The 16978-nt window shown below is 46.6% G+C and overlaps 1 protein-coding gene across 1 annotated transcript in view; it reads right to left on the bottom strand.

The window, feature by feature from the left end:
- Nucleotides 1-16978, bottom strand: part of LOC119378809 (homeobox protein MSX-2-like) — a 75277-nt gene that overhangs the window by 15496 nt on the left and 42803 nt on the right. Inside the window, exon 2 of the mRNA XM_037647837.2 lies at nt 12745-12932. Coding sequence (XP_037503765.2) covers nt 12745-12932 — 188 coding nt within the window. The remainder of the gene's footprint in view (nt 1-12744; nt 12933-16978) is intronic.

The raw sequence follows: 16978 nt of genomic DNA, 5'->3' as shown, positions 1-16978 counted from the left end.
AGAGCAGCCTTGAAACGCTGTACCGTGTTGCGAGAATGTCGTGAGGCGAAGCAGGGCTCATATTAGAGCAGCCGACAAGGGGGTTTACACAGGAAATCTAGGCTTCCTTTTGGAGCTTAGGATATTACACCTAATTGTTTCAAGAAAATGCGGCTTCATGAAAACGTCGTTAAACATGCCGCGTCGGCAGTTGCTCTGTTGAAGAAACGCCTCGATTATCGCGTAAAACCAGCACACGTTAAAGAAGTCACGCCAGGAACGAACGAAGCTGTGATCGCAACAAAACTTTTGAGCTGCATTTCAAATCTCTATGCATAACCTACACAAAGTTTACAACCGTGCGTCCCATTTTTTGCTTTCATTCTCACTGACCAATTCTATGAAGGCAAATCTTATCAGCAGCGCTCTGTATCGTGTCATTTAATTATTTTAACTAATTCCGTGAGCATGCAGTATCAATTAGGTTAGAAAGAAATTGACCTGGCATGCGCGGCTATGTGAAGAAGATGCATCAAATGCGCAAGAATCACCGCTATTGATGCTTCCAGAGAGAGTGCACCCAATCCATTAAACAAATATTTTGTGCTCAAAATTTTACCTCGGCATTTTCACGTAACTCGAACTAAGCTTTAAAAAAATTGGCGAAGCCTGCACTAAGCCGCGCAAGGCTTGACACAGCAGAACTGGACGATTCTGAAGACTAATCTGACTGCTTCTAGATTGTTTCTAGGCCTTAGCTAGGTGATGAGGGTTGTTTCTAGGTTGCTTCTCGGTCGTTGCTAGGCTTTAACTAGGTGATGCTAGCTTGTGTCCACGTTGATTCTCCGCGCAAACACGACACGGATGTCCAAACTCCAGAGACAGAAACTCGCGCTGATACCAAGCGTTCGCAGCTCTCATGGATCTACGGGCATGTCGTCGTTGGCGTAGGCCTTCCATCGCTTCGGGGTCTTCTCGCAGCCGCCGTTGCCTTCCTTGTTTCCTCGTGTTGTGCTAACTGTTGCCTTCTTCCCTTTTAGTGGACCTGTGCTGAGTAGTGGGACTTACCTCATTTCTCTGGCACATACCCGTCCGTTGGGCTAACTGTTGTCTTCTTCATATTTAGTGGACCAGTAGTGAGTAGTGGGGTTTACCCAATTCTTATGGCACATACCTGATAGGCCACACAGGGCAGGCTACACAGGATAGACCGCACAAATTACGGCTGCCTTAAACAGCTTCGCTGTTAAAAAGTAACACATATATTAGCAAATGACGCCACACTCACATGAGCGTAGGCTGTCCTGAGCAATTCACAATATTTTAAGGCGAGAGCCTTAGATGCCTTATTAAACGCGAAAATTGACCGGCGGCGGCGGCGTCAACGCGAGTGATGCGAAAATCATCATCACGTGATGATATCCCCACATATGACGTCACAGATCGCAAAATGACGTCACAATGACGCCACAGACCGCAAATTTTGTGACGTCATCATGACGTCGCATAAGTTGTCCTTACATGATGACCTCATCACATGACATCGTCACTTGGTCAAAAGTGGGCCGATCACGGAGGCAGAGCAAAACCAGGCGAGGTGTAGAAAGCTGACAAGGCCTCCGATCCGGGAGGCAGTGCAAAACCACGATATGTGCAGAAAGCTTTTTTCATAGTGGGGCGCGGGAGGATCATTACATCGACTAAGAAAATAAAGAAGATGGCTTTCGCCTTCGAGTCGTCTTGGGCGAATGCATAAGGGACCCCGTAATTCTTTTTAAACAATGAAGCTGTTCCTAGTCGAGGCTTTTATGTCCGAGGTCGTGGTAGCGGTGATCGCGTGGCCTCAGGGTGTGGCGAGAGTGAGGCTCGATAGGAAGGGGAGGGCTGCGTGTGCTGCGAGAGGCGAGAGGCGAGGACGGAGGATGTCGAGGGGTGAATCTTGGAGAAACGCGCCAAGATGGAGTGACGGTGAGGCGCAGTGAAGTGTAAAATAGCATGTCAGTGTCAGTGTTCAGGCGCTTGCGCTTTCAGAATGGCGAACATTTCTCATTCTCCAAATGAGAAGCCGCCCGACGTGAGCGTCAGCGAGAGCTGACGCGAGAACGGGCATGTCGTCGCCGAGCCAACCGCGACGTTCGCGCAAGAGAGTCCGAAGCTAAGCGCCAACGAACGGAAGACTTGAATAACACAGAAGTGCGATATAGCCGGATGAAGGACGGGCATCAGCTGCGCTGTCTCGACAGTGTTCGCGGAGTGTAGCTGGTTGGATTTTTTTATAATGCGATTATATGCCCATAAGGTCCACCCGTGCGAAAGCTCTTAATCGTCACTTTAAGACGTGATATATATAAAATGTTGCGGATTATGCTCACATACGCCTGTATAGATAGGTTTATGATGTTAACGCCTACGTTTTTTTCTTTGTTTTGTTTTTATGCTAAAGGTGCCGCCAGAATAAGAGAAATATGAAAATGCAAAATGCTGAAACGTATAGTTAACACAAGCTCCGGTTCTTATATTAACTGAAGCTAGCCCACTTCAGCATGAAAAGTTCGGGATGTTTATGTACCGACACCAACATATAACAAAGCGAAAAAGCTGCCCCACTTTAATGCGAACAACGAAGTTCTTTTCTGCAGAGCAAACACTGTGACATGCTGATGAACTGTAAGAGGAGGAGGAGGAATAAACTTTATGGCTCCCCTTTCCCACTCTCATTTATGAACTGTAGGAGCGCCAGCGTCTGTTGTCGTCTGGCGCCATCTGTGGATAATTTCATAAGGTCAATGTAATATTTCTCATATTCCGGCCTTGTACACGCTGACTTTATAAATTCTACGTCAGCAAACACCAAGACAAACATTACTTACACTCACTGATAGTTTCAGGAAGACTTGTGCACTAAACGTTTGTGCCCCTGGTTTAATCTTGTTTGGTACAAGCCGTAAAAGTAGTTTGGCTGACTCGCAAAAATGCGTGTGGCCCGTAACAAAGAATATACTTACGAATATAAAAGCTTCGTGAATAAATGCTTTATGAAAAAACTTTGGCCCGAAGATCATTGCGCATCAGGCCTCTGTATCTTGTCAGAATGAACAAACAGATAGCATGACTGTCAGTCGAGGCCACATCTGGCAATAAAAAAAAAAGTCAGTCGAGGCCACACACTGCGCATCCCTGACTGCACTTTCAGAAGGTAGAGCGACCGCTCCAGAAAGGCGTTGGTCCCGGGTTCGATTCCTGGACCAGAACAAATTTTTCGGCAACTAAGAGGCTTTCTTTCTGAGAAATCAGCATGGATTTCCTTGTGGCTTTTGCGCTACAAACGGGTGGTTGTCAATTTCCCTTTCGCGTCAACTGTGCGTGTTAAAAGCGCGCGCGCGTATGACGCTGTAGAAATAAACAACAGACGATCGTAGACCACCTCTTACGTGATGCATACACAGTTGCTGTAAGTGCAATCAGGGATGCACAATGTGTGGCTCTCATTGACCGTCATGCTATCTGTTTGTTCATTCTGAAAAGATACAGAGGCCTGATGCACATTGATGTTCGTGCCAAAGCTTTTTCATAAAGCATTTATTCACGAAGCTTTCTTATTCGTAAGTGTACTCTTTGTTAAGGGCTACGCGCTTTCACTGCGCGACAGACATTCTATCACTCTAAGAAAAAAGAGAGTCAGAAGAGGGTCATGGAACCATGACTCTCTTCGGGTGTCCACCTGACCCCTTTTGGAAGGTACAGGCAGAGAAAAAGAGTTCGCATTTGGGAAGGAGTCACTGGACCCTCCTGAAGCGCGTTTCGATTGGCTTCGGTATACGGAAGAGCCGCCGTATACGCCATACATATCGCGCGCTTGCCCTTTGGCGCCGTTGTGGCGCCTTGCTCGGCCACGCAGAGGGGGTTGGCGCCGGGGTGGCGCGCCGCTCTCCTCTCTCAGTAGTCTCAGTCAGTCTCAGACCTCAGTGCCTCAGTGCGTTGCGTGGTTGTGTTGGTTGCGCGTCTTCGGTGGTGTTGATGGTGTTGACGCCGGCTCCGTGCAGGAAGTGACGCTTGGTGGGCGGAATATTCATGGAGCTGCAGACACCGACAACGGGTGCCAGTTAACGGTGAGTGTACTGCTTTCGTAGGTACTAATTATAGAGTTTTAGCTGGGCGTCCGCAGCAGCCTTGCTGAAGTTATCCACCAGCCATTTCCAACAGCAGCCTGTGTCCGCGGGGCTGTTGCGTATGCCCAACTAAAGCTGTCAGTTAACGAGTCACCACCGTTATGCGCGTTGCTGTACAAGCTCCCATAAAGTGAGCGATGCAAACAATTATCGAGGGTCATTTCTTGCGATTGCACGTTGTGTCTGCACTACTGAAGGTGCAAGGTGTCGTTTTGAGAGGCACTTTAGTCTACTTCATAATAACAGTTCCATCGACCTTGAGTGTGCAGCGTGCTTCCGCGCGTGGGAACGTGAAAAAAAAAAAAAAAGCCTGTGTACATAACGCTCAGACGCACTATATATAATGGTTTTTGTTGGCTTAAAGACGGTAGTTTGAGGTGCAGATATAGTACGCTGGCTTCCAGGACGTACGCGGTAGTCATTCAAGTCAGACACGCCTCGCCGGTAAGGCGAAAAAGCTAGAGACTTTCGACGGCGCCCGTTGTTGCGGCCGCCGCCGTGCACTTTTTTCCTTCGTTTCTGTTTGCTGTTTTCGTGGTTTGTATACACTGCGATGACGTTGGGCGCTATAACAGAATCGAGTGAGTGTACGTGATTGTGGGAGTTATGTGCGCTAATTCTAGCATATGACACGTCTAATCTCGACGTAGACGGCGTACGCACGCGCTGGGTGTCGTTCGGGCCCTAGTACTCGCATCTGTTTATCTGAGTATTTAAGGATGGGTTACGTTTGTAAAACATGCGGTCAATAACCGCTCACGGCATGCCCCTGGCTGCCGGAGGATGTGCTTTGTTGTTAGCCTTTATTATGTCTGTGTGAACCACTTATTGTGTAGGTTTTGCAAACCTTTACTGCAAATTTCATTTTCTCATCATAATATCACGTTCTGCTTTTCAGATACCGTTTTTCATGGTGCTCACGCTGGACAGGAGCGACAACCTAGCAAGCCACAAGTCTGATGCCTCAAGCCGTCACCACTTTTTGATTTATTCTTAATCACAAGGAATAAATATGGAAACATGATGGCGATTTCTGCTGTTTATTTAGCACCATATGACACTGTGCACATCACAGTCACACATTTTAGTTGGCTATACTCATAGAAGCATGTAAATGAGGAATACCCAAACTTCTTAATTGGAAATCACAGACCATCTTTTCGCGCTTTCTATATAAGTTTGCTGGAAAATATGTGTTGTTTTGACGAGTTTTATTAAAATAATGCTAAAACTGAACTATTCTTTTTTTAGAGTCGCTGGGCAGAACGGCAGGTATTATTGGACTTGTTTAAAATGAATACTCCACTATTTTCAACAGTAGTCGCGCAAAAGTAGAGCAAGGATCAAATGAGTAGCTTAAAATACTTGTGGAGTCGCTTGATGCTTCGGTGTGGGTACCTTGACCCCCGTAGGAGTGTTACCGGCAAGAGTCGTCTGACTCCCTATAAGTGGTAACGTGATCCTCCGGATGAGAGTCTTTCCACTCTTCCTAGAGGGTCAGGGGACTCTCTTAGAGCGAGCCGACCCTGACCCACCAAGAGAGTCACCGTGACTATTTAAAGAGAGTCCTATACGTGGCAAGTCAGAACTGTCCGAAAAGAGTCACGCATACTCTTTTTTTTTCTTAGAGTGTGTAAGATACTTAGCTGATTAGTGAAATCTTGTTAGACAAATGCTTGGTTTCTTATGCAAGCAATGTCCCCCTCTTCGAGTAATACAGCCGAGGTAAATCTCTGCTTATTGCACACCAATGACACTATATTTCGCAACGTCATTGGTGTATAAATAGCCGTAAAATGTGAGAAAAACTACAATGAACAATACTGCTACCGGTAAAGCATCAAACGCAGCAACTTACGTAGCGGTACACGATTCCTGGCTCAGGGAGCGAGTCTTTACCTGCCCTATGCAGAAGTCATTCGCACTCTATGAAGAATAGTGCGCATCTCAGCAAACTGCTGCTTTGTTATTGTTAGAGAGTTTTAGAATCGGGGACCCAAGACACTGGGTCCCCAAGCACGCGTTGGGCAGAGTTAATGAGTTGGGTCAAACGCAGGCGACGTTGGGTAAAACGTACGGGACGCCACCGGTGGGGAAGTAAGGACGCGAGCCAGACTGCGTCGTGGCCCGCGCTGCGTCTGCGTCGTCTCGCTGGCGACCCAAGACGCCTTGGGGACACACGCTAGTTTTCGATTTTTGGCTCTTGGGTCAACGCGAACGCAAGAGCCCAATAAGTGGTTTGGGTTCTGCGCATGCGCCCTGGCGGCTCGCAAACTTCTTGGGTCCCCAAGTTCCTTTGGGCCCCAATTCTGAAACTCTCTATTGTGTCAACGCGAACCCAAGCGAGAACCCAAGAGTGTCCTGGGTTCTGCGCATGCGCTCTTGGGGCTTACTTGGTTTTTTTTTCTATGGCACTATTAAATTCGTATTCTATTTGCTCTCAGAAATTACTATTCGCGAACCCATAATAATTGTTATTAAATCTTATTAAAGAATCCCACCCTTCTGGGGTAGCAATTACAATGACCTAACATGAACGTGCATGAATGAACTGTTACAGGAGCATTAGCATGTGTACGTAAGCAGCTCCTGAAGATGGAGCGCTTGTTTCTTGAATTAGTGCAAAGGCGCGATATTTATCTTTTTATTTAATTTCTCTAATTTTTCTTAGAGTGTAAATGCCTGGCATATGATGTTTCTTACGTCTTTATTGCAAGAACTTGTAGTGAAGGCGAGCCGTGGTTCGTAAACGTCACTTTATAGTATTCGCCATCCGTTTCGCTCTTACATCATTTTCTATCACGATAAACCGGCGGCATCATTTTCTTAAACGTAAACTGTTTAATCAGCCAATGTTATTAACGAACGAATAATATTATTAAGAACGCTGTTCACGCTATTACAAGGTTTCTCATAGTAGAACTTGACAATGCATCACACCAAAGCTGTAAATGCTGTAAGTATGGCAGAAACTATGGAGATGTACAGGTTGTTGTCACGGCTATGTGAAATACTAAAACGTGGATTCTTATCAATGAAAACATCACAACTGTCTTGTTTGTCCTGCAAACGACATTAAAATAGTGCGACTTAATGGTGCCAGTTTGACAGAGCGTATACTTGTTCCTGAAAGGTTCGAACCATGTTCCTCAGTAAGTTTCCGTTTAATCTCACAAACAAGAAGCACTGGACGTGGTTTGAGTGCAGTTTGTCGAAAAGAATAACGCTTGGTTACCGTGCCTAAAATTACGTATTTAATAGCGCTCGCGCTTAACAGGTGGCGAAATACCCCACGCTTTAAATTACGCGGTCCCCAAGACCGGATACTAACGTACGTGAAGATCAAACAAGAGCTTGAAGAGGCAATGCAAATAACACACTGGGTTATTACGTTGCTTCACGCCCAAGTAGCGCGGCAATTTGGACGTGTGTTGACATACGTTTACACACAGAGCCGCGAGGTTAAACGCGGTAAGTGGCCCCGCGCAGGACTGGTCGCAAGACTGATGGCCTGCCGTGGCGTGACGCGATAAAGACGCTTATTTTCTAGCCAGCGCACCGAGTTCAGAACGCGTTCAGTGAAGACTCCCTAGCAGCGCCTTAAGGACTGACGTAACACACGAGGCAAACAAAAGAACGCGCGAAGAGGACAACAAAATATGGACGCGAAATTGAAAACGACGCTTATGTCAAACAAATTTGCAGTCGGACCAAGAGCACTGAGGGTCTAAACGAGCGAAGAAGGCGAGGCGAATCGCGTGTAATGCAGAATTCGCAAGAGTTAGCGGGGAAAAAAAAAGAAGAAAATGCACACTGCCATTACTTCTGCTGCCTATTACGTTGGTGGCGAGAGAGAAACTCCGGTAAATGGCGTTCCGTCAAGCTTCCGCCGCATACACACATACACGCCTCGTAACGGCATCAAGAATTGTTACAGCTTGTGATGGTCCGAAAAATCTCAATATACGGAAGCCAATTAAACCTACGGGCGCTGCGCATCCACGACTGAAGTGGTTAAGCTTGGCGAACCTTTCGTATCGGTCTCGCCTCTTTCGGTAATGAGAGTGAAAAACATAAATCATGGCCGTAATAATTGTTGGTTGTTTTCACGAGTCGTCATCTGATTTCAGTTAACGTCCAGAAAACGCACGCAACACTCCCTCCCATCTCCCCCTTCCTCCCCCTCACCCCGCTCTCTCCTTCATCTTTCCTCTCACGGTAGTCGACCGCGAAAACTACCTTGGAAACACGGCGGAGTCCCAAAGTTTATTTTTTTTTTTTGCAGCAAAATAATCTATATACCCTTCCGGAAGCATAATCTTCCCATAGTGCAAATGGATTTTTCCGTAAAGGTTTTTAATGACTCGTCGCTCCTTGCGAATATGAGTACGGATGCACTGACACAAAAAAGCCAAGCGCTCCCGGTGACAGAAAGTGGATTCTTTAGAACATCAACGCAACTCGTAACGTGCACTACAAACAGATATTAAGAGTACCCGCTCATTACATATAGATAAGTCCCATGATTTCAAAGGGCAAGTTGTATAATGTGAAAGGTGTCAAATATTCAACTTAGAGAGCAAACAGACCCTCGCGCACTTTTAAAAGACCGTTCAGCCAACAGCATATGGCATCATATAAGCATCTCGGTTCCTGGTCGTTTCTAGTCGTTTGCCTAGATTATCTTTACAATGAATTTTATCGTTCATTTAGTTCATCAGGCTTGCTAGATCGCTGCATCGCTGTACTTTTCGCCGCCAACCGTCTGCGACCCCTGAATTGTGAGTGTTCGCACTCAGGCCGGGAACCCTCTGGACATATATTACGGATGAGGGTGTCTGAAAAAACGGGGCAAATAAAGAAGTTGTTGATTCACACCTTGAAGCAAGTTGCAGATTCCAAAGACAGCTCCCATTGGATTGGTTGGTTTATGGGGCTTAACGTCCCAAAGGGACTCAGTCTACGAGAGACGCCGCAGTGGACGGCTCCGGATTATTTCGACCTCCTGGGGTTCTTTAGCATGCACTGACATCGCACAGTACACGGGCATCTAGCATTTCGTATCCATCGAAATGCGTCCGCCGCGGCCGGGATCGAACCGGCGTCTTTCGGGTTAGCAGCCAAGTACCATAACCACTGAGCTACCGCGACGGCTGGCTCCCACTGGAATCTGCTACTTGCGGCGAGGTGTATACGAAGGCCTCTTCTTTTTTAGATCTTTTCCGACGTCCTCATCCTATACCTGAGCGTATACACTGCAGTGTCAACACCCTTCACTACGAACCAAGCCTCATTTGACATCACTATGTCGTGATGTCGATTTGTAACGTCGCTAGGGCTGCAGCCTTTTTTCATTGTTCACCAAGAAGAAGATATTGGCGCCCAAATACCTTGAGTGGTATATTTCTGATCCACGAGAACACGAGAATACTGTGTGCGCGTGGCAGGGTCTGGTGACTTCTTTAGCTGGCCCCGTACTAGTGTAATATATTATTCACAGCTAGCCTAGCTTGCGCTTCCTCCAACTTTCATGCCATTTTTCATTAAAGACACAGAAAGAGACAAGACAGTGCAGTTCCTCGAACTGGAGACCAGAATCTTTCAGTCCCAGTTTCAGGTTAGTGAGGTGGGATAGTGAGACCCGCCTTGGTAGCTTAGCAGGTAAGGTGTCGCGCTGCTAATAACGTGGGCTTAATTCCCGGCCACAGAGGCCACATTTCGATGGGGGCGAAACCTACTAAGAACACCCGTGTACTTAAATTTAGGTTCACCTCAAGGAATCCCAGGTGGTCAAAGGTAATCCGCTGCCCCCCACTACGGCCTGCCACGTAACCCATCCTTCCATATTCACCTGCTCATTCGAAGCTTGTCAAGCGGGGTATTATCAAATTGTGTTTCAATAATGCCCTTCTGAAGTCCTGCCCGCACTCCATTCACAAAAGTTTTAGTGACCAAGTTACACGGTTGTCAGACGCGGGTTACCCGTTGCATGTGTTGACCGCTGTAGCAGGTAGCATGCTCAAAAAAGCCAAGGAAGTTGACTGCAATACCGTTGACCATGTGACGCATGAAAGAAAGAAGGTTGTTGTCTTGCCCTACCTTCACAATATTAGTCACAATATGATGAAAATTATATTTCCGTTTTGGCATATCGCGATAAATCGAAGTCACGATATCGCGATACTTCGAGATGAATACAAAACCTCAGAAATTATTTAATTGAGATCGCAGTGATTACTTACTATTCAGAGTAAAAATATACCATAAAAGCACACGTTCGAAATGTAATATGTGCACTCGTGAAGCGGCACTATTTTCTGAATTACATGTCTGAAACTATGAAGGAAAGAAGTGTTAATTTCAAGGGCTCGTTTTCTTTGTTATACACACTATTAATGAGAACTAAGAGACAATAATGCCAAGGAAAGTATAGGGGATGTTTTTAGTAATAAATGTAAGGTAATTGTGAAGAAAGAAAAGTGGACGAAAAGATAGCTTGCCGCGGGCAGGGACCGAACCTGCGACCTTCGAATAACGCGTCCGATGCTCTAGAGACCAACTGAGCTACCGCGGCGGCCATCCCCCCGTCCACTTTATAGGGTATATGTGTGCATTTAAACGTGGGAGCGTCAGTCAGCGCCGCCAGTAGCCATGACGGCGAGTGTGGAACACTCTTTTTCTGCCTGTTGGCGTCACGTAGCACGTGAACTTATTACGAGCTGGCAGCTGACCAATAATCCCTCGCATACTACCTGAAGGCATCAAGTCTGCCAGAACGAGACCCTCGCTATGAATGAAGGAAAGAAGTGTTAATTTCAAGGGCTCGTTTTCTTTGTTATACACACTATTAATGAGAACTAACAGACAATAATGCCAAGGAAAGTATAGTGGATGTTTTTAGTAATAAATGTAAGGTAATTGTGAAGAAAGAAAAGTGGACGAAAAGATAGCTTGCCGCGGGCAGGGACCGAACCTGCGACCTTCGAATAACGCGTCCGATGCTCTACCAACTGAGCTACCGCGGCGGCCATCCCCCCGTCCACTTTATAGGGTATATGTGTGCATTTAAACGTGGGAGCGTCAGTCAGCGCCGCCAGTAGCCATGACGGCGAGTGTGGAACACTCTTTTTCTGCCTGTTGGCGTCACGTAGCACGTGAACTTATTACGAGCTGGCAGCTGACCAATAATCCCTCGCATACTACCTGAAGGCATCAAGTCTGCCAGAACGAGACCCTCGCTATGAATGAAGGAAAGAAGTGTTAATTTCAAGGGCTCGTTTTCTTTGTTATACACACTATTAATGAGAACTAACAGACAATAATGCCAAGGAAAGTATAGGGGATGTTTTTAGTAATAAATATAAGGTAATTGTGAAGAAAGAAAAGTGGACGAAAAGATAGCTTGCCGCGGGCAGGGACCGAACCTGCGACCTTCGAATAACGCGTCCGATGCTCTACCAACTGAGCTACCGCGGCGGCCATCCCCCCGTCCACTTTATAGGGTATATGTGTGCATTTAAACGTGGGAGCGTTGTGTGCATTTAAACGAGCCCTTGAAATTAACACTTCTTTCCTTCATTCATAGCGAGGGTCTCGTTCTGGCAGACTTGATGCCTTCGGGTAGTATGCGAGGGATTATTGGTCAGCTGCCAGCTCGTAATAAGTTCACGTGCTACGTGACGCCAACAGGCAGAAAAAGAGTGTTCCACACTCGCCGTCATGGCTACTGGCGGCGCTGACTGACGCTCCCACGTTTAAATGCACACATATACCCTATAAAGTGGACGGGGGGATGGCCGCCGCGGTAGCTCAGTTGGTAGAGCATCGGACGCGTTATTCGAAGGTCGCAGGTTCGGTCCCTGCCCGCGGCAAGCTATCTTTTCGTCCACTTTTCTTTCTTCACAATTACCTTACATTTATTACTAAAAACATCCCCTGTACTTTCCTTGGCATTATTGTCTGTTAGTTCTCATTAATAGTGTGTATAACAAAGAAAACGAGCCCTTGAAATTAACACTTCTTTCCTTCATTCATAGCGAGGGTCTCGCTCTGGCAGACTTGATGCCTTCAGGTAGTATGGGAGGGATTATTGGTCAGCTGCCAGCTCGTAATAAGTTCACGTGCTACGTGACGCCAACAGGCAGAAAAAGAGTGTTCCACACTCGCCGTCATGGCTACTGGCGGCGCTGACTGACGCTCCCACGTTTAAATGCACACATATACCCTATAAAGTGGACGGGGGGATGGCCGCCGCGGTAGCTCAGTTGGTAGAGCATCGGACGCGTTATTCGAAGGTCGCAGGTTCGGTCCCTGCCCGCGGCAAGCTATCTTTCCGTCCACTTTTCTTTCTTCACAATTACCTTACATTTATTACTAAAAACATCCCCTATACTTTCCTTGGCATTATTGTCTGTTAGTGCTCATTAATAATGTCTGAAACTATGTGATAATTCGCTACAAGACATTTCGGTTGTTCGAGAAGTATCGCATCAATTTCCTCATTCATTTTGTTCTCACTTTTGTTATATAAGGAATCATTCGTCTAACAGCCAGCGGTATCGAACTGGAGCACGCGCGACGAGTATTGGATTTTTACCTGCGTTTCTGTGAGGTTGAGTGATGAGGAGAACTCGGCGCGCTCGGCGATACTCAGGTACTGCTTGACTCGGAACTTGCGCTCGAGCGCAAGCAGTTGCTGCGTGGTAAAGGGAGTCCGTGGCTTGCGGTTGCTCTTGTGACGTCGTAGTTGACACTTGACCGGCAGTGAAGGTACCTCACCCGGCTCTGCAACGAAAAGACGTGCCCGTGAGGACGCAAGTGAGAATTAGGATCGATTAATAGAGCCACGTAATACAAGGTACGGTTTTCGCTAACGGCGTCTTCAACTCGAGGCGCTCGCGTCATAAAGGAAGCAACGTGCGAAGTGCATAATAATAACGCGTAATAAGCCCATTGAAAACAACGCGCATCCCCACGGTTTAGCCATCTATCACAATCGTTTAAGCAACATAAATATGACTTTGTCATCAGCATTCAGTTCGTCACGTACTCAAGCCCCATCAATCCTAACTTCCCGCATTCATGATTGTAGTGTCCATTCCCAGTCGGGCTCAGTGGCATATCGAAACTACTCAAAATTTCTTTTATGAAAAGAAATTTTGTGTGGCGAATGACACACAAAATTTGGCGAATGGCGTACAGACACGCTATTTCACAGCCGTATCTATAGTCACGTTCACTCCTGTGAACAGAGACGGAAGGAACACACAGTCATCACCTTTCTTATCGATGTGATAGCCTACCAGACCTACCAAACAAAGATGCACATGAGTTGTTTGGCGAAGCCAAACAATTTCTTTGATGCATCGCATCAAACATATTTGTTTGATGCAGCGCATCAGGGCAGGCGCTGACTCGCAACTAAATTTTATTGCGAAAAAACAAGCATATAAAATTTAGTTGTTGGATCAGCGCCTGTGCCGTGATTCTTTCTTCGTCCTCGTCCCGTGTGCACTGCATCAACCAAAGATGAACGCATACACACCTCGCTCAAGTTTCCATTCTTAAACTCATGTGCAGACGCACGAAGCAAATTGGAAATCCAGATGCGAAACCGTACAATTCTCAATTAATGGTATGTGCCCCTTTTAAGCGCTAGTTAAAACACTGGCCGGTTTGAACTCTGTAGATTTCGCAACAGCTCAACGAAACTTCACAGATAGCGCCCACAATGCGAAGCAGAACTGGACTAGCACGCATTTCAGAAAGAAAAACAGGAAAGAAGCTGGAGCTCTTTCTGTCCTCTGAAGCTCTTTTTTTTCTCTTTTGCTCCACATCATTACGATTAGTTCATCATCATGTACGAAATGTAGTGGAAACTCAAAATGCATACCAGCTGCGAAAGAAGCCGACGAGGTCTAGTACAAGAGAATAATTTAATTTATTTTTAAACGACGAATGGCGTGCAAGGTGATTACATGATGCGCTAATCATAGCGCCCAAAATCAAAACTCCAGATGAGCCCATTGAATTATTTAATAACAATAATTGTTGGGGTTTAACGTCCCAAAACCACGATATGATGATATATCGATATGATGATAACCACGATATGATGATAACGTCCCAAACCACGATATAACGTCCCAAAACCACGATATAATTACTCGGCCTATATAGCCGGATTGCCTGTTGGGATCCAGTGATTGCGTACGCAGAAATGCAATAGTATTTTTTTTTATTCGGAATGCCCTTTCCAATTATCAGATTTAAAATTTCAATTTCTGGTGAAGGCAGAGTGCACAGGTATACTTCAGAGTTATCTGCATGCTGTAAAAATGGTCGAAATTATTAATACGTATGACCGTCAGCTGTGGCGCCTGTCTTAGCTTTGGCACATTAAGCAACAATAGTTTTAAAAATGCACCGAAATGTGGATTTTGTCGATACTTCAAATCTCATGTTATCACTGCTGCAAATGGTTACCGAGCGCTTGGACCACGCAGAAGTGGTCCGTCATTGTCAATATCGGTGATCACTAACGGAGCCAGGGGGGGGGGGGGGGAGTTTCAACCCCCCTCCCCCTCTCTCCCGAAGATTTTCAGTTTTCTGCATGTGTATATACAGTATACACGTACACATACCAACTCACACACGTACGCACATAAAGTATGGTTAACCCCCACTACCTCCCCCGGAAAAAATTTCTGGCTGCGCTACTGTCGGTGGTGTATTTTAATAAACGCTGAAGCTTACTTTGCTGGATCAACAACAGCTTCACAATATTGCTCAAAATTTATTTCAGTCAAAAGCCAGATAGGATGTCATATATGATCAGCTCACAAGTAGCCTACTTCTTCTGAATCTATCGTTAATTTCTTTACCCACATAGTGTGACACTAGGCTTCTTTCGACCAAAAGCCTTCGCTTCAAGCTAACGATGCCGACATATTTGGTGACTCGCCTTATCTGCCATATCACCTTTCATCGTCGTTTCTTTGCGCTTTAGCAATCGTACCCTTACAAATTCATCCAAACTTTAGTTCTGATGACTGACGTTCTATAGTCACTGAGCGGTCGCTAAAGGAACCATTACTCAAGGGTGCAGCTGTCCACTTCATTAGCGGGCACCCGTAGAAAGAGAATTTAAATGATCGTCACCACGTGCATAGCGACCACCTGCGGGAACCCGAATCTGTCAGGAGTAATTACAGTATAGATAAATTCGCTTAGGTATTATATATAGAGCAACGGGAGTTCTCTTGTGCAGTTCAGGCAGTGTTCCCTATCTCTTCTCATTAAGGCTTTTATGATAGGTCATGACAGAGAAATGCAGGAGCGTTTCGCTGCCGTTGCTGATCATCACGCATTTCGATGCGAGCCAGTGGAACCCATTGCCGCACGGCATACGCAGTAGTTCGTGAAACTCGTTTCTTGGACCGCGACAGGCCGCCGCGCGTTCTGCGTGCGAAGTGGCGCGGCGTGAACCCGATGCACGCTGCCGGCGCCCGACCTCGACGGGGCCGAATTCATTCCGTGTGCTCTCGTCCCACCATGTGGCGCGCGTAACTGTGCAGTCACGAGCTCCTCGCCGACTTATTTGTCGTCGTTACTAATGGAGCTCCCCGAGCGGTCGGCGAAGCCGCGTGCTTCCAACTCTCTTACGGCCTTTCGCGCACTCTTCAAACGCGCTCCCCGCCGAGTTCGTGGGCAGGATTAAAGGAAACCCCTACCCACACGCGTGCTGCGCTGCCAGTTCAGCGACCACTACCCTGACAATCACAAATGGGGTCCCCGCCGGCCGGCCTGCCCTTCTTCGTGCCGCCATGCTCGCGTCTTGGAGCGAGTATCGTTTATCTGTGCCAGCAGTGTAGCCGCCGAAGCAAAAGCTACCTGCTTGCGGCTTATTCCATGATTCCAACGCGAGGGAAAGGAAACTTGTAGCAAACCCGCCACGTAAGTAGTAGCACAAGTTGTTTGGGCGTGCTAAGCCGATTCTCATTCGTATTCTGATGAATTATTTAATGAAACGTTCCATGGAATTGTTACACCATTAAAAAATAAAAGAAGTGTTTCGAACTGTCATTTAGACATACGCTGTGGTTTCTGCCAGATTTTACAGGTATACTGAATGAGTATAGTTCCGTGTCATGAGAGGGTGATACATTCGTCAAATGGTCTTCCATATCTTTGAAGTCAAAGGGGAAATTAATATGGCGGCGCTGCAACCGTATTTGCCTTCGATACGGAACGAATTAGGGAGGCATGTTACACTAGCACAAAAGCTCGTGTTGCTAATGTCTGCGACATATGCATTCATTTTCTTTACGAAGGACGCTTAAGCACGATAAGACTCATGCAAAGCACACGAGAAAGGCAGGCATGTCGTTAAGTCTAAACGAGGGGCTCAGACCGGGAACAGTGGTGGTAGAAGTGCTTGTTTAGAAAGAAGGAGGCACGGTCCTTGCCTCACCCGAAGGGTTCAACCCATGGCAGGCGACGAAAAACTGTCCAATAATGATGGGGCGATCTTAAGCGAAAGGAAATTGAAGACAGCGGAGAAGCTAACAGTTGGGCGTCGTTATGTCACCCTAATGCCATAGCAATAATTCCAGAACGATGGCTCCAACGGCCTAGTCCATGCCTGACGTAGTACATTGGCGTGTCTTGGGCGAGATCCGAACCTAATCATCGATAGCATACAGAAAACTGGTCGCTTCAATTTTACTGTTAATGCAGTGCATGGACAGTTTCATTGCAGTGCCGTGAGACTGCAGTATGTGTCCCTAAAGTTCAAGTACAGTGCCGGCACTAGTGCTGCAAGTTGAGTT

Source organism: Rhipicephalus sanguineus, chromosome 1, assembly GCF_013339695.2.
Source record: "Rhipicephalus sanguineus isolate Rsan-2018 chromosome 1, BIME_Rsan_1.4, whole genome shotgun sequence".
In the NCBI taxonomy this organism is placed as follows: Eukaryota; Metazoa; Arthropoda; class Arachnida; order Ixodida; family Ixodidae; genus Rhipicephalus; species Rhipicephalus sanguineus.
The sequence above is the reverse complement of the archived record's forward strand: the minus strand, read 5'-3'. Positions and strand labels throughout refer to the sequence as shown.